This window comes from Schistocerca gregaria, chromosome 7, assembly GCF_023897955.1.
Source record: "Schistocerca gregaria isolate iqSchGreg1 chromosome 7, iqSchGreg1.2, whole genome shotgun sequence".
NCBI lineage: Eukaryota > Metazoa > Arthropoda > Insecta > Orthoptera > Acrididae > Schistocerca > Schistocerca gregaria.
Window position 1 is genome coordinate 218049824 of NC_064926.1, and position 18914 is coordinate 218068737.

The 18914-nt window shown below is 38.5% G+C and overlaps 1 protein-coding gene across 7 annotated transcripts in view; it reads left to right on the top strand.

Moving 5' to 3' along the window:
* Positions 1 to 13566, top strand: part of LOC126281500 (multidrug resistance protein homolog 49-like) — a 353880-nt gene extending 340314 nt beyond the window's left edge. For all 7 annotated transcript variants that reach the window (XM_049980508.1, XM_049980507.1, XM_049980511.1 and 4 more), the window contains exon 24: positions 12888 to 13566. In XM_049980508.1, the coding sequence (XP_049836465.1) occupies positions 12888 to 13091 (204 nt within the window). In that variant the 3' untranslated portion in view covers positions 13092 to 13566. The remainder of the gene's footprint in view (positions 1 to 12887) is intronic.
* The last annotated feature ends 5348 nt before the right edge of the window (positions 13567 to 18914 follow it).

Below are 18914 nucleotides of genomic sequence, written 5' to 3' on the forward strand. Positions count from 1 at the left end.
GAATGGTCTTTGTATTGAAAGACTACATATCTTCCTGTCATGAGTAAAGACTGGTCATATGCACAGTTTGTAAATGTTCAGATTTATACACATTGAAAACTTCACTCTGAAAATTTATTTAGTTTACCAATAGCACTCTGGTCCACTTTACTCTTTTATTTATTTCTTTGGCTGTTCATTCAGTGATAGTAGTTATCACTTCTCATCAGTAATAAATTCTAAAAGTAAGTCTTTTCTTGACTTGGAAAACTGATAGTTAAATATGTGGGTTCTAAGACCAGTTTCAGGGAATGAAAAAAATATTTTCAGATATTAAAATTCAAGTAGAAGTACAGCTCCTTGGACCTCAAGAAGACAAAACCTTGTAAACAGGTTTTTTGTGAAACAGAACTGATATTATTTTAGCAAGAGGTCTGTAGTTAGTTGCTGTTATTATTGGAAGATTGGAAGACTGTAGTGCCTCTACTCCTTTCGCAAAATCCTATTATGCTGTGATACAATTTCCTTAATTTTATTACTGCAATAGAAACTCTTGACCTTCACCAGTCGGAACAACATTTCCAGCACCATCTGAGGAAACTGTCCCAGCTACTCCTGTCCTATGACCACTCAGGATTATCTATAACCAAGAAAGAGCCTACCATTATGATCCAGCTGCCGCCCCCTCCCCCGTCAGCCCCTCATAGCTCCCTGACCATGCCTGACTCACTTACTATGCCTTCCATATCCCCTAAAATTTCCTCTACCTTCAGTGAAACAGACTACTCCTAATTACCCACCCCATAACACTATTTTCAACCTTTCTGCAAAAACTCTGAGCTCTGCAGAAGTTGCAGTATTTTCTAAAAGCCCCACATTTAGCCCAAAACCTAAATTCTATCATGTTAGATTTGTAAAAGACCTTCTTTCCTATACCCATTCTCTGCAGTGGAAAAATGTCTTTAGGAAGTCCTCTCTTCTAGTGTGGCCTCACCTTCCCTTCCTAAATTCCTCCGCAGTGAGTCTAACATGCCCAGCATCACTTCAGTGGACCACACAGCTATCTATCACCTGAAAACCAATCCAGACCTCATCATCCTTCCTACAGACAAAGTCTACACCACAGTGGTCAGGAATTGTAGTGACTATGTGTCTTAGGGTCTCTGCCAACTTTCCATCACTAATGTATACAAACTTTACAACCATGATCTCATGCCAAAAGTCCAACAAGACCTCCAGCAACTCTTCATGGCCTTAGACCCATCAAAACACATGACACCTAAACCATCTCCTTCCTGACCCCAAACTCCGCAAACCCAGTCCCATTGATTCCCCCCCCCCCCCCCCCCCTGCCCCCCTGGCTATCCCATTGCAGCTGGGTACAAGGCTCCCACTAAACATACCTCTGCCTTTGTTGACCAACAACTCCAAACCATTGTCCATAATCTCCCATCCAACATTCAAGATACTGCTCACTTCATTCTTTGCCTTTACACAGTTCCTGCCCATTACCACCAGACTCCTTGTTGGTCACTGTGGATGCAAAGTTCTTACATACTAACATTATTTTCCAACAACCTCCTCATATCAAACACACCACCTCTTTCCTCATCCTCTGAACCAACCACATCTTGACCCAGAATTATTTCACTTTTGAAGGCCAAATCTATAAACAAATCCTTGGTACTGCATTAACACTAATGTAGGACCTTCCTGTGACAGCTTATTTATAAACCATCTGGAGGAATCCTTCCTTTCCAGTCAACACTGAAAACCCCTTGTCTGATTCAGATTCACTCATGACATTTTCATAATATGGGTGCAAGGCAAAAGCAACCTGTGCTCCTTCCTTCATAAACTTAACACCTATTCCATCTGGTCCTTCTCAGCTCAACAAGCCACCTTCCTAGATGTTGATCTCCACCTCCCAGATGGCTCTATAAATATATCTGTTTGTATCAAGTGCAGCAGCCACCAACATTACCTGTACTACTTGGACAGTTGTCACCCACTGCCTGTCAAAAAGCTCTTCCATATACCTTGCCACCTGTGGATGCTGCATCTGCAGTATCAAGCAGGTATTGTCAAAGTATTCCAATAACCTTACCAGAGTCTTTATTGACAGACAATATCCTATCCATAAATGGACCATCTCCTCCTCTGACACCAGTAACCCTGTTCCAGTCACTGATCAGAATTCCTCTAACAACATCTGGTGTCACCATAGCCTTGAAAATCTCAACTACACCCTTCATTGGGGCTTTGACTACAGTTCATTGTCTCCTGGGACAAGAGATATCCTACCCAAAATCTAATCCTCATCACTCAAAATAGTATCCCACCAACCATTTAACCGCAGAATATCCTCATCCATCCCTACTCGAATCCTACTCCCAATCATGTCTTTATGGTCAATCAAAGTTAAAGACCTGTCCCTTACATCTGCTCAATAGCTCCGACTGTAGTCCAATCACAGGAGTCTTCAACCCAGTAAAAGGCCAGGCCATGTGTGAAAACAGCCATCTTATACATTATCTATACTGCAATTACTGTACGGCATTCTATATGGGCATGACAAGTAAACAACTGTCCATGTGCATGAATGGCCATGGCCAAACTGTGGCTTGACCATCCAGGTGCCAAACATGCTAGACCCCACAACATAATGACTTCAACAGGTACGTCACTACATGGGTCATTTGGATACTCCCTTCCAGTGCAAGTTTCTCTGCACTACACAGCATAACCTGTGGTCCCCCTGATGTAAAACTCTCTTAACTTGTTTCACACTGCCTTCCCTTACCTCGTCCGTTCTCTCCTTTCTCCACACCACTCTTTCCCCATCCTGATTCTGTGCTGCCTTCTCCCACCACTCTTCTCCCCCCCCCCCCCCATGAACACTTGCCCTTTCCCTCCCTTCCCCCTCTCTCTCCCTTCCCCTTCCCCTTTCTATGCAGCCCTCTTCTCTTTTTCTTCATACCTCTCCCCCTTTTTTCCATCCCTCATCATTGCTATCTCCCCTCCCTGGCTCCCTCTTCACCACCACCTTCCTCTCCTTCCCTCCCCATCCTCTATCCCTTATATGCTCTACTCTCTGAGCTCCCTTCATCTTGTTGTATGTCATCTGGCAAAAGACCTGCATCACAGTACCCCGCTATTCCCTCCTTGCCTTGTGCATCCTTCCCTATCCCCTCCATACCCCTATATACACAAGGCAACTACTTTAGATATATGATATGAAATAATAAGCCACGTTACTACTATAAGCATAGACATATGGGTGTCTGTTTGGTTGTGTGTACATGAATGGGTGAGCTCCTACCAAAAAAGAGCAAGATATCCCTATCAGATTTTAGAATTACATCTGGTACCAGATAGCTTTCTGTCCTTAGTGCCCTATGGGCATTGTTACCACTTATAGGCAAGACTAGTTCTGGGACCTTCCCATAAGCACTCCTGCAGTCAACTAATACTATGTTAACATTTTCATTCTCTGACCTGCTGTGATTAATGTGATCCTGTCTGGAACCAGAACATCTTATCGGGCCTGTGGAGGGTCTTCTTCATCCTAAAAAAACCCACAAGTACACACCACACGTACTCCACTATCCTGATAGCTGCATCGTGTGTCTAGTGCATGCCTGGGCTTTTAAGGGGGTTCTATAATTCTCCACCTGTCAGCAGAGGTCAAGAAATCCACAGCCAAGATCATCACAGAATCATCTGAGCCTGTGATTGAAGCTCTCCACTTAGCTCAAACCAGAGGACCACATCTGCTTCTGCTCCATAAGCCAAGCGAAGCTAGCTGTCTTCCCCAAATCAGCCAGCTCTAGGATCTGACAATGGCCTTTGAACCCAGCTCACAGTCATAATTCATACTTACATGAACCACAATTTGCAGCTGGGTGCATCTGCTGCACTTAATGGCTGGCGGCAGAGACTCCTCCACATCTTGGTTCAGACCCCTGGCAAGCAAACATGGCAGACATTGGCCTTCTTTCCCAACCTGCCCACTATTTCCCCGAGGGGCTCCATCACTTGCTAACATTGGAGCTTCTTCCAATTACAAGCAATCCCATCCTCCACACTTATACAGACCTCTCAGGAAGATTCCCCACTGTCTCAACAGGCAACAGATACCATGCTATCTCAGATGTACTTTCAGCAGTAGGCAGTACCTCAAACCTATTTTAAGACATGGGGAGATGGATGGGATCCACTTTCATCTTCTACCCATTGATTTGTGAGCCCCCACTGTTTGCCAATCACTGTCTGGTAAGTGCCAACTGATCAGGATGTGTGAATCGGAAGGCACAGCAACACCAGGGATTCCACGCAACATTATAGGCTACAGAAGTGCAAAAGAATTCATCTCAGGTGTGCCAATACCACTGCAGCCCAGGACAACAGCCTGAAGCTTGTCAAACATGGCCAATTCCCCCTGCATCTGTACACAATATGTGCAGTCCCTGTCCATTCGTAGATCTTTAATCAGTTTTGTCTGTACCACAAGTAATGTAACATTAACCCAAGAACTCAGTGCAATCTAAGTCCAGCTGCCACACTGCTTCTGGTTTACTTCACTCCAAAGTTAGTTCACGTGAAGCTAATGTGCTACAGTTTATGCAGAAAACATATAGTAAGTTGGCAAACACTGGTCTACATAGCAAAATACACAGGCACAATTTGATTCAACACAGAAGCATGTGAAAACAAAAGATAAACTACATCCTGTGTATAAAACAGAAATAACTGCTGCTTCAGGTGCATCCAATCGGCTCTGCAACAGCTACTGCACTTACTTTTCTTCTGTTCTGGCAGTTGAACAGCAATATCTTGCAGCAGTGCAGACATGTTTTAATTTGACCTCAGATTTATATTTTTGTGCTTAAGACTGTCATTTTCCCTTGTTAGAGTGTTAGTTACAAATTGTAAACTTGAAATGTGTTCATCTTTGCATTTCACATACACTATCTTTTTGGCTACATGGCTTTTATTATTCACACACAACTAAAGGATGGACCATTTTAATCCATATTGGAGATGAGATATAGCAAAATTTTGTAGATAAAAGTTGTAGGTGGCAAAGAGGATCATGTATTGCTACTAATTAATGAATGTAACATTAATAATGATTTTCAAGGTGATTTGGAGACCAAAGTGATTTTTTTTAATGGGAGCATTAATATATGATTCAGGATTTAAAAAGAGTGGCAAATTGTAAAATCATATATTATTTAAGGTCATGGCAAGGTTCAATCAAAGCCAAATAATCAAATATGTTTTTAATTCTAGTACATATTAACTCAGAATAGAGGAGGGATACAGAAAAATACAATGTCAGATGCAGACTGGAAGGGGCATAAGGCTCACATATTGTTGTTGTTGTTGTTGTTGTCTTCAGTCCTGAGACTGGTTTGATGCAGCTCTCCATGCTACTCTATCCTGTGCAAGCTGCTTCATCTCCCAGTACCTACTGCAACCTACATCCTTCTGAATCTGCTTAGTGTACTCATCTCTCGGTCTCCCTCTACGATTTTTACCCTCCACGCTGCCCTCCAATGCTAAATTTGTGATCCCTTGATGCCTCAAAACATGTCCTACCAACCGATCCCTTCTTCTAGTCAAGTTGTGCCACAAACTTCTCTTCTCCCCAATCCTATTCAATACCTCCTCATTAGTTACGTGATCTATCCACCTTATCTTCAGTATTCTTCTGTAGCACCACATTTCGAAAGCTTCTATTCTCTTCTTGTCCAAACTAGTTATCGTCCATGTTTCACTTCCATACATGGCTACACTCCAAACAAATACTTTCAGAAACAACTTCCTGATACATAAATCTATATTCGATGTTAACAAATTTCTCTTCTTCAGAAACGCTTTCCTTGCCATTGCCAGTCTACATTTTATATCCTCTCTACTTCGACCATCATCAGTTATTTTACTTCCTAAATAGCAAAACTCCTTTACTACTTTAAGTGTCTCATTTCCTAATCTAATTCCCTCAGCATCACCCGATTTAATTTGACTACATTCCATTATCCTCGTTTTGCTTTTGTTAATGTTCATCTTATATCCTCCTTTCAAGACACTGTCCATTCTGTTCAACTGCTCTTCCAAGTCCTTTGCCGTCTCTGACAGAATTACAATGTCATCGGCGAACCTCAAAGTTTTTACTTCGTCTCCATGAATTTTAATACCTATTCCAAATTTTTCTTTTGTTTCCTTTACTGCTTGCTCAATATACAGATTGAATAACATCGGGGAGAGGCTACAACCCTGTCTCACTCCTTTCCCAACCACTGCTTCTCTTTCATGCCCCTCGACTCTTATTACTGCCATCTGGTTTCTGTACAAATTATAAATAGCCTTTCGCTCCCTGTATTTTACCCCTGCCACCTTTAGAATTTGAAAAAGAGTATTCCAGTCAACATTGTAGAAACGTAGGTTTGCCTTTTCTTAATCTTTCTTCTAAGATAAGTCGTAAGGTCAGTATTGCCTCACGTGTTCCAACATTTCGACGGAATCCAAACTGATTCTCCCCGAGGTCTGCATCTACCAGTTTTTCCATTCGTCTGTAAAGAATTCGCGTTAGTATTTTGCAGCCGTGGCTTATTAAACTGATAGTTCGGTAATTTTCACATCTGTCAGCACCTGTTTTCTTTGGGATTGGAATTATTATATTCTTCTTGAAGTCTGAGGGTATTTCACCTGTCTCATACATCTTGCTCACCAGCTGGTAGAGTTTTGTCATGACTGGCTCTCCCAAGGCCGTCAGTACTTCTAATGGAATGTGGTCTACTCCGGGGGCCTTGTTTCAACTCAGGTCTTTCAGTGCTCTGTCAAACTCTTCACGCAGTATCGTATCTCCCATTTCGTCTTCATCTACATCCTCTTCTATTTCCATAATATTGTCCTCAAGTACATCGCCCTTGTATAAGCCTTCTATATACTCCTTCCACCTTTCTGCCTTCCCTTCTTTGCTTAGAACTGGGCTGCCATCTGAGCTCTTGATATTCATACACGTGGTTCTCTTCTCTCCAAAGGTCTCTTTAATTTTCCTGTAGGCAGTATCTATCTTACCCCTAGTGAGATAAGCTTCTAAATCCTTACATTTGTCCTCTAGCCATCCCTGTTTAGCCATTTTGCACTTCCTGTCGATCTCATTTTTGAGACGTTTGTATTCCTTTTTGCCTGCTTCATTTACTGCATTTTTATATTTTCTCCTTTCATCAATTAAATTCAATATTTCTTCTGTTACCCAAGGATTTCTAGCAGCCCTCGTCTTTGTACCTACTTTATCCTCTGCTGCCTTCACTACTACATCCCTCAGAGCTACCCATTCTTCTTCTACTGTATTTCTTTCCCACAACTTAATACACAACTTAAGCACAACTTAATCATAGGCTCACATATATCTTTACCAATATCCATGAATTTAAAGGTAATTACTGAAGGTCATTCAAAGGTTGAGTTTTGTTTCGTGGAACCCCTATTTGTGACATTGGATTTGGAAAGAGCAACAGAGATTTGAAGCTAAAGTTGTAAATAATGTGTTTATTGCCTAAAATAAATACATCACAGTGTATAAATATTATTGTGGCATATGCACAACAGGACAAACACAAATAAAATTTAGATCATTGATTTACAAGTTTCTGAATGCGTTCCCTCACATCTCATTCCTTGGGATGCCCATTCCAGTTTGTATCTGACAATGTATTTTGCTGTAGCCCTCCTCTAGTCTAAATTAATTGCTACTAGAATTAAAAAATATATTTGCTTATTTGACCTTCAATGAACTAGCCATGACCTCGAATAATGTATCATTTTATACGTAAAATTTGTCACCCTTTTCAAATCTTGAATCAAATATTAGAGTTCCCATTTTTTTAAAAAAAATCCTTTAATCTTCAAATTACCTTGAAAATCACTTTTGAAATCATGGCCATGAGTAGCAATACGTGACCCTCCTGCCACCTACAACTTTATCTAAGACATTTTGCTATATCTTATCTCCATCCCTAGTTATTCTCCATTACAAATTAGAATGGTCCGTCCAGTATACTCATTACCACCAGGACACATAAAAATAATCAGAAATGAATGAGTTTATTATCCAGTCAATACTTTTGAATTTGCTATTCTGGTTGGTGTCCGCTCTGTTGAGATTTACATCAGAGTTTAGTCAAATAGGAGTTTAATATCTAAGTACATCATTCTTCAAGGAAATAAATCTGCAAGAAGACATGTTCCTTCTTATTCAAGGCATAACACGATCACCCAATACACATACAACATTTGATATGATGTATGAATGAGAAACCTGCTGTGCAAACTTTTCTTTTACATGGAATGTAGATATAATTACTCATAATTACTTTGTGTGGCTGCACTGTAATGCTAATCATTCACATATCCAAGGGCATAGTATGTTTCCTGCCAGTCTGATATTTGTTCCATGTTGCCATTGTGTGTTACATTGTTAATGGCCGGCAGTGTATGAATGAATTACTGCTTTAATTTTCTGTGACCTGTAGTGTTAAAAGCATCAGGCAGATCAAGGCACCAATGACATATTCCCAACTGTCTCACTCATGAAGCCCTTTACTTACAAATTCAAAAACAGGGGCATCAGTAGATCATTTTTTTCTGAAACTGTGTTGTGCATTGGAAACGAGTTTCTCAGTACATAGGAAATCTAGCATCTCTGGTGTGCAGAAGCAACTGAAAGAGTTAAGAACAGGTAAGTCTGGACGGAACCCCAATTTGGTTGTTTAAAGAGTACTCTACAGCATTAGGTCCTTACCTAGCTTGCATTTATCATGAATATCTCCCCTAGTGCAAAGTCCCAAGCAAATATAAAAAAGCACAGGTGACTCCTGTACATAAGAAGGGTGAAAGAACAGACAAAGATCTGTAACATTGGTTTGCTGCAGAGTCATTGAATACATTCTCAATTCAAATATAATAAATTTTCTTGAGACTGAGAATCTTATGTTCATGAATCAGCATAATTCCAGAAAGTATCGCTTGTGCTTGCCCTTTTCTTACATGATGTACTGTGAAGGGTAACAGATAGATTTTCTATTTCTAGATTTCCAGAAAGTGTCTGACACAGTGCTATACTGCAGGCTGTTAAAATGGTATGAGCTTATAGAACAGGTTCACAGATATATGACTGGCTTGAAGACTTCTTAAGTTATAGAACCCAGTACGTTGTTCTCGATGGTGAGTGTCCATCAGAGATGAGGGAATTGTCAGCAGTGCCCCAGGGAAATAGGACTGCTATCATTCTCTACATACATAAATGATTTGGTGGATAGAATGCCCAGCAGTCTGCAGTTGTTTGCTGATGATGCTGAGGTGTCTGGTAAGGTGTCAAAGTTAAGTGACTGTAGGAGGATACAAAATGACATAATTTCTAGTTGGTGTAATGAATGGCAGCTAGCTCTCATTGTAGAAAAATGTTAAGTAATACAGATGAGTATTTTGATAAAACACAGTATATACAGTTCCGTACAGTAAATGGCACAACTCCAGTAATAAATATAGACTTTGAACAGAAGTCTGTAGCTAAGGTAGAATTTTCAAAATTTTTAGGTGTGTCCATTGATGAGAGGTTAAACTGGAAGCAACACAATGATGGTCTGCTGAAACGTCTGAGTTCGGCTACGTATGCTATTAGGGTTATTGCAAATTTTGGTGATAAGAATCTCAGTAAATTAGCTTACTATGCCTACTTTCATTCACTGCTTTCGTATGGTATCATATTCTGGGATAATTCATCGTTGAGTAGAAAAGTATTCATTGCTCAAAAACGTGTAATCAGAATAATTGCTGGAGCCCACCCACGGTCATCTTACAGACATCTATTTAAGGATCTAGGGATCCTCACAGTAAATATATTCACTTATGAAATTTGTTGTTAATAATCCAGCCCAGTTCCAAAGTAATAGCAGTGTGCATAGCTATAACACCAGGAGAAAGGATGATCTTCACTATGCAGGGTTAAATCTGACTTTGGCACAGAAGGGGGTAAATTATGCTGCCACAAAAGTCTTTGGTCACCTACCAAACAGCATCAAAAGCCTGACAGATAGTCAACCAACATTTAAAAATAAATTAAAAGAATTTCTAGATGACAACTCCTTCTACTCATTGGCTGAATTTTTAGATATAAATTAAGGGAGGGAAAAAAACTAGCTTAAGCATTAGTGTCATGCAATATTTTGTGTAATGTAATATCTTGTACAGACATCTTTCATTAACCTGACACGTTCCACATCATTATGAAGTGTCGTATTCATGATCTATGGAACAAGTATTAATCTAATCTAATCTAATATAATCTAGGGAAAACAGACCTGTAATGTTCAGATACAGCATTAGTAGTGTCCTGCTTGACACAAACATGTTTAAATATTTGGGCTTACTGTTGCAAAGCGGTATGAAATGGAATTTGCATATAAAGATTGTGGTAGGGAAGGTGAATGGTTGCCTTCATTTTATTGGGAGGATTCTAGGAAATTGTGATTCATCTGTAAAGAAGATCACATATAAGATGCTAAGCCAACATATTCTTGAATACTGAACAAGTGTTTGGGATCCATACAGGTCGAATTAAAGGAAGATATTGAAGCAATCCAGACGCAAGCTATTAGATTTGTTACTGGTAGGTTCAAACAACACACGAGTATTACAGACATGCTTTGGGAACTCAGATGGGAATAGTTTGAGGAAAGGCAATATTCTTTTCAAGGAACACTATTGAGAAAATGTAGAGAACCAGCATTTAAAGCTGGTGCAGAATGACTCTACTGTCATCGACATACATTTTGCATAAGGACCGTGAAGATAAGGTATGAGAAATTAGGGCTCATATGGAGGCACATAGACGATCATTTTGCCCTCACTCTATTTGTGAATGGAACAGGAATGAGAATGACTAGTAGTGGTACAGGATACCCTCGTCCACACACTGTATGGTGGATTGTGGAGTATCTATGTAGATGTGGATGTAGGATCTAAGAAGCTCTTTTGAAAAATTGTTCTGTCATTTCTGAGAAGCGTGGTAAACACACTGTTATATGATGCACTACATATTGACTTATGTAATTAAAAAATGAACAATTAACTGCTTGGTATTTATTTTCTACCATGCGTGTTAATTTTGAAGTGCTACCAATTGCAAAATATTTAGTCTATTGTCAGTTTATTGTGTTACATTCTGAATGTGGATACCTATAGTTAAATACTGCACATTCTCTTTTCCGTTTTTCATTGTTGATCATAGGTAAATATAAGGAGGTAAAAAATTTTAAAATAACTTTTAGTCTTTTATAAATTTGGGGAATAATTTTCAGAACCGGAGACAAAATATAGCATTATAACAAGGCCCCCAGAGTAGACAACATTCCATTGGAACTACTGACGGCCTTGGGAGAGCCAGTCCTGACAAAACTCTACCATCTGGTGAGCAAGATGTATGTGACTGGTGAAATACCCTCAGACTTCAAGAAGAATATAATAATTCCAATCCCAAAGAAAGAAGGTGTTGACAGATGTGAAAATTACCAAACTATTAATTTAATAAGTCACAGCTGCAAAATACTAACTCGAATTCTTTACAGACGAATGGAAAAACTAGTAGAATCTGACCTCTGGGAAGATCAGTTTGGATTCTGTAGAAATGTTGGAACACGTGAGGCAATACTGACCCTACGACTTATCTTAGAAGCTAGATTAAGGAAGGGCAAACCTACATTTCTAGCATTTGTAGACTTAGAGAAAGCTTTTGACAATGTTGACTGGAATACTCTCTTTCAAATTCTGAAGGTGGCAGGGGTAAAATACAGGGAGCGAAAGGCTATTTACAATTTGTACAGAAACCAGATGGCAGTTATAAGAGTCGAGGGACATGACAGGGAAGCAGTGGTTGGGAAGGGAGTGAGACAGGGTTGTAGCCTCTCCCCGATGTTATTCAATCTGTATATTGAGCAAGCAGTGAAGGAAACAAAAGAAAAGTTCGGAGTAGGTATTAAAATCCATGGAGAAGAAATAAAAACTTTGAGGTTCGCCGATGACATTGTAATTCTGTCAGAGACAGCAAAGGACTTGGAAGAGCAGTTGAACGGAATGGACAGTGTCTTGAAAGGAGGATATAAGATGAACATCAACAAAAGCAAAACGAGGATAATGGAATGTAGTCGAATTAAGTCGGGTGATGTTGAGGGTATTAGATTAGGAAATGAGACACTTAAAGTAGTAAAGGAGTTTTGCTATTTGGGGAGCAAAATAACTGATGATGGCTGAAGTAGAGTGGATATAAAATGTAGACTGGCAATGGCAAGGAAAGCATTTCTGAAGAAGAGAAATTTGTTAACATCGAGTATAGATTTAAGTGTCAGGAAGACATTTCTGAAAGTATTTGTATGGAGTGTAGCCATGTATGGAAGTGAAACATGGACGATAAATAGTTTCGATAAGAAGAGAATAGAAGCTTTCGAAATGTGGTGCTACAGAAGAATGCTGAAGATTAGATGGGTAGATCACATAACTAATGAGGAAGTATTGAATAGGATTGGGGAGAAGAGAAATTTGTGGCACAACTTGACCAGAAGAAGGGATCGGTTGGTAGGACATGTTCTGAGGCATCAAGGGATCACCAATTTAGTATTGGAGGGCAGCGTGAAGGGTAAAAATCGTAGAGGGAGACCAAGAGATGAATACACTGAGCAGATTCAGAAGGATGTAGGTTGCAGTAGGTACTGGGAGATGAAGAAACTTGCACAGGATAGAGTAGCATGGAGAACTGCATCAAACCAGTCTCAGGACTGAAGACCACAACAACAACAATTGGTCCTACTATTTTACTTTAAGGCATGTAATGTTTTATTTTGCAGGTTGTGCAGGATGCATTGGATCAAGCTTCAGAGGGAAGAACTTGCATTACAATAGCCCACAGGTTAGCAACAGTGCAGAATGCAGACACTATATGTGTGCTGAACAATGGAAAAATTGCTGAAATGGGAAGGCATGATCAGCTGCTTGCTGCAAGAGGGCTATACTTCCAGATGTACCAGCAATCTACTGGCATGCCCCAGTGATATAAACACTATTAGCTCCACCAAAACTGTCTCAAGGTGCCATATTGATCTTTTGATAACAAGTATTTTGATAATTAACAGTACCTTCAAATTCTTTTAATGTGATGATTTTATGATTGAAGTGTTATGGATGAAAGCATTATGTGAGAGATTCACAGTAATTGTATAAAATTCTGTAAATACATTCAGGCAACTCAGTTATTATTTCGATATGTAGTTTTGTATCATAATGTTGAGAGAATTTTTTGTGTGAAGCATAGGAAACATGATCAATGACTGTTTTTTATGGCAGTCATATTCAACATAAATGCAATGTTAACAGAATCTCATGAGGAGTTTTAGCTACAAAGAAATTTGATGACATTCATAATCATAGATATATATACAGTTTTGTGAGTACCTGTTCAGTATTATTGTAACTTTTGCATGTACTTCTTAAAACTTAGTGAATAAAAGATTTTTTTTACTTGTTAAATTATTTTATTTGTTTATTCTTAGCTTAGTTCTCAATACTATTGATACATGAAACCATTTTTAAATATCATTTATCAGTTGAAAAATAATACTCACATCTTTGCTACTTCGTATATGTGGAAATAAGATACTTAATGATGCTTAAATATAAATATAAGGAACATAATTAATTCAGTACTTCATTTATACACATTGTTCTGTAAATTTCATCATGGTACTGGAAAAGAGAGAGAACACACTTTCGTAGAAATTAAATAGAAGCACATGTTTTTTCTTAACACACCCACACAAAGGAAATCAACAGATTAAAAATGTTTATCAAACCTAGGACTTGCTTAATATGAGTAGTACTTGTACTGACTGACCTACCCACATACAATTCATGACTCACCCTCACAGCTTAAATTATGCCAGAACCTCTTCCCTACATTCCAAACTACATAGAAGATCTGTGGCATATTTTGCTGAATCAGTACTCTTTGAATAAAGGATATAGTAGCGATATAGCTTAGTGACATCTTGCAGTTTGTTTCTAGATTGCATCTTCAATCTGCAGGTCCTAGTCCACTATAGGATTTCAGTGTACCAGGTAGTACGAAACTGGACACTATCTACCTCAAAGTGGAGGGTTCAATTTGAAACCAACCCTTGGCTGTAGCTTAGCCATTCCTATGTAGCATCCTGTCATCCAGGAGTATTAGTCCAAGAAGGTGTGCAGGAGAACTTTCTGAAGTTAGCACAGTAAGAAAGAGGAAATGACAGAACTGAAATTGTGAATGCTCCTTGTGAGTTGTAACTTGGATGTCACATCATCACCTGCAAAAGGTGATAATCTGAGTTCACATACCAGTCCGTCATACAGCTGTAGTCTGTGTTTTGAAATAGTGCACACTCCACTACAGATTGAAAGATTCATCAGTAAACAAATAGAAAATATATTTGTCAATGATCAAATGGAACTAAAAATGAACGTACCTATATTTTGTCAAACAACAAATAATTTGATGGCAATGTGGTGATACAAACCAGTTTCAAATTGCAAGCAATCTTTGATGTGTAAGAAGCAGAGTAAAAACACCTAAAAGGGTAGAAAGATACAGACTCATTCATTCTCCCATTCATCTTCTGCAAATCCAGTCAAGTGGGAGGACCTTCAGGGATGTAAAATGAGATGAAGTAGAAATTAAGGAAAGGCTAGCAACTCATCTAAATTTGTTCACCGGATTATTCCTAAGTTGCTACTATACTGCATAACATTATTTGTGCTTATTAGCTAAATGAACTTACCAAAGTATTAGAAAAGCCACTACTTTTGAGGAAAAAAGGCTTCTTCCTTGGTTATATTAAATAGCTGCTGTTTATATTCTATAAGAATCTTAATATTTACTTGATTACATTGCAGTGCTTTGAAAATAGTTACCACAATATTCTATAGCTTGCCATGCATTTTTCAGTGAGTACTGTTACTTTAACAGGAATTTTAAATAATAAAACCTTGATAATCAGACAATTTGTGGAAACTGTGACTAATGAGCTACATTAGTAATCTTTTTTTGAATAGGCTTAATTCCCCATTTCTTGCTTTTATGAAATGGGTATGTTTTGCATCAGAGCACGTAACTTCATCAGAGCTGGATTAAGATCAAACAAAGCTCAAAGCATAAACTTCAGATCCCTTATTCAGCAATAGGTGCTTATAGTTTTGTAAACATATTATTTTACTTCCATATAATATACAATAACTAATATATAAGAACAATCTATTTCAGTGTAAGTGCACCAACAGATGCTATATTCTTTATTATCTGACCTCAGTTTACTTTTATTTGTTTCAGTCACATACCAAATTAATAATTAAATGTGACTCCATGTCTTGTTTTCCTTCCCAACAAAAAAATTGGTAACTTCTGAGGTGACTATACAGTAATGTGTCATGACTGTGGCGGTGAGTGCTTCCTTGAATCCACTTCAAGTAATTCCAAAATGTTTGTGATGGTGATCCCCATTGTAGCTTTCAGGTGGTTATGGACTATCATCTCAGCACTGTTGGACTGGATGCTTTACACAAACAGGAAGGATTAAAAAACTCTATCTAACACTAATGTGTGGATTGATTTTGACCAATACATCCATAGTGGTTAGACAAAACACTGCACAGAAAAATATATATATATATATATATATATATATCTGCTTGTGTCTGTGTATGTGTGGATGGATATGTGTGTGTATGTGTGTGCGAGTGTACACCTGTCCTTTTTTTCCCCTAAGGGAAGTCTTTCCGCTCCCGGGATTGGAATGACTCCTTACCCTCTCCCTTAAAACCCACATCCTTTCGCCTTTCCCTCTCCTTCCTGAAGAAGCAACCAAGCGGGAAAGCGCCGGCAGACAGGCACATGAACAAAACACACAAACACACACACAGAATTACTAGCTTTCGCAACCGATGGTTGCTTCTTCAGGAAGGAGAGGGAAAGACGAAAGGATGTGGGTTTTAAGGGAGAGGGTAAGGAGTCATTCCAATCCCGGGAGCGGAAAGACTTCCCTTAGGGGAAAAAAAGGACAGGTGTACACTCGCACACACATACACACACATATCCATCCGCACATACACAGACACAAGCAGACATACTTAAAGGCAAAGAGTAAGGGCAGAGATGTCATATATATATATATATATATATATATATATATATATATATATATATATATATATATATATATATATATATATATATAAGTTAGCAATAACATTTGCTGGCATGCATAGTGACCCCAGGCACCAGTGGCCATCTCAGTATAACTCACAGAGTACCAGATGAAGACACACTAGCAGAGGTCTTCTCTTGGTGGTACCAGCTTGTGTCATGGAACCAACAGGTCTAGTAGTCACTTGTATGACAGCAGCTATCTGATGATACTGCTAAATGTGGTTGAAGCTGCTTGACCCACATGGGGCCAACAGCTGGCATGGAGTACATCACAGCATTGCAGTATTCAGAGGAAAGGTGCTGCTAGGGTCTAAGTAATGAGTATTTATAGTTGCTCTGCCCAGTTTTGTAGTGACATATACCCATCCTTGACCACATAGGTGACCAAGACTGTGCAGCGCTTGCCCTTGGCATGTTGGAAATTGAGCTCATTACTGCAGTGGACTGGGATCTTGCACCACATTGTGCCAGCAATATTCCAGCATCCAGCAGAAAGAATCCATATGCAGCATGCCTGCCCACGTTTTGAAAGGTTGTGAAGTCTGGATGGAGGTGTTCCACAACAGCTGAATAAATCTCGTTTTCATTCCCATGACTACTGATATTAAGTGGATGGTTATGATGGCAAGCCAGATGACATACGGTTACCATTTTCTTAGCCAACACAAACATAACTCATCTCTTTGTGTGTAGCAGCTGAATAGGTCTCACACTTTTAATTACATTGCACAGCTGTGTTCTCGTATCAGAAAATGCATATAGTAAAAGGAAAAATGATGTGCATAATTACAATTCCAGAAGCAAAAAGACATTTTTACTCCACATTAAGGCTATCTTGATAATGGGTGCTCAATGCTGCAACTAAAAATTTTAATAATTTACTCAGTGATGTAAAGCATATGACAGATAGCAAAGTAAAATTTGAAAACAAACTGAAAAGGTTGCTTCTTGAGAGCTTCTGTCCCACAGAGAAATTTCTGTTATTATAATGTGTGCAAGGTGGTGGATTGGAATTATTAACTCACATCTGTAGATTTAATAATAGTGAAAAATTAAAAAAAAACATAAATATTCAGCATGTAACCTTATTTAAAAACTAATTTGCGTGTGAATGTAAAATGATTCATTCCATACCAGCATGATTTACTGTGCAAGTGATCCATGGAACGTGATGCTGTTCCTAGCATATAGCTAGATTACATTAACTGACAGAAGTACATGATTAGTAATATGTGTTAACCAAAATGGAGTACTTCTATATTTTGATTAATTATTGTAATTGTGGAATATACAGTTAAATACATCTCTCGTGGTCCATGAATGGCCATATTGTGATCAAGACTGACTGTCAGATACAAGTATGAGTACAGCTGAGTATTGCATGATGCAATTCCTAATCTTAAAATGGTGTTCAGCACCACCTACACAAAATATTTTTAAGGTAATTGTTGTTTACACTTGCTAATTAGGCCAAGCGGAGAGGTAGGAATTATCTATAAAAAGTAATGTGCTGTCGTAAAATAAACAAATTGAGTAATAAAATTCAATCTGGGCTAATAGTTGAGCAGAAACTGGAAAATCAATTAAGGAATTCAAGGATACATTTATTGAAGGCAAGCAATATGCTTTAGTAGTCACATAGCCAAATTTTTTATAATCGCTTCCTGGATGTAGTTCATAAGATTTCCAAGGACAGTTCCAGATATAAAATAGTAGAATATCTTACCAAGTTTCAGCAAAATCTGTGCTAATAGTCATTAAGAAAGAAGGCAAGAGATTCAACCCATGTCAGTATACTGAAGAATACATCCATCAGTGTGACAGCTTCCATTAGACATCATCAAGATGTGGATAATTCAGAAATGAAAGAGGTGTTTGACAAGGAGACTCAGTGTTACCAGAACTATTATCAGCAGCTCTAGAAGAATTTTTCATGCTGTTAATTTGAAAGAGGTGTTTACTCTTTAAATTATTTACATTCTATTACTGAATGACAATGATGAAAGAGTGTTTGTTAACAGAACATAGGTGAACTCCTTCATTTTGGTAGTAGCTGTCCACCTTCTAACCTATTCACTTTGCAATGGGATAAGTATTTAAAACTGTTCAGTAACTCTGAATGATGAACATTGGTGTGGTGTGTGGAAATAATTCTCAAAACCTTGGGAACATACAAAGTGGTGATGAATCAGCATTGTGTGACATAACTCAAAGAACTTGTAAAAATTGTTTATTATGTATTTGACTCGTCTTTATAGTTTTCTTGGTGCTTTTCATTAACACAGTGTATGTCTAGATGTATGTGCCCTGTGTGAAGAGGAAAGATCCCAGGTCATAAATCTGGTGACTTAGCAGCATTTAAATGATTTGTTGCAAAACTTTTTCTCTTGATTTTTTCCAACATTTAATACTTTGTTTTGAAGACGCATCATATCACACAAATTTTGAATTTAAAAAAAAAAATATCAATTTTTGAAAATATAATGTCATTGTATAGATAAGAAATCTACACACCAAGTAGTGGCAGGAGAACACACATATAATGGTATTGAAATTTACAAGTTTTGAAGCCTGTGGCTCCTTCTTCTGGCAGAATGGTTGAAGGGTAAGGGGAGGGGTGAAGGAAAAGGGCTGGTGA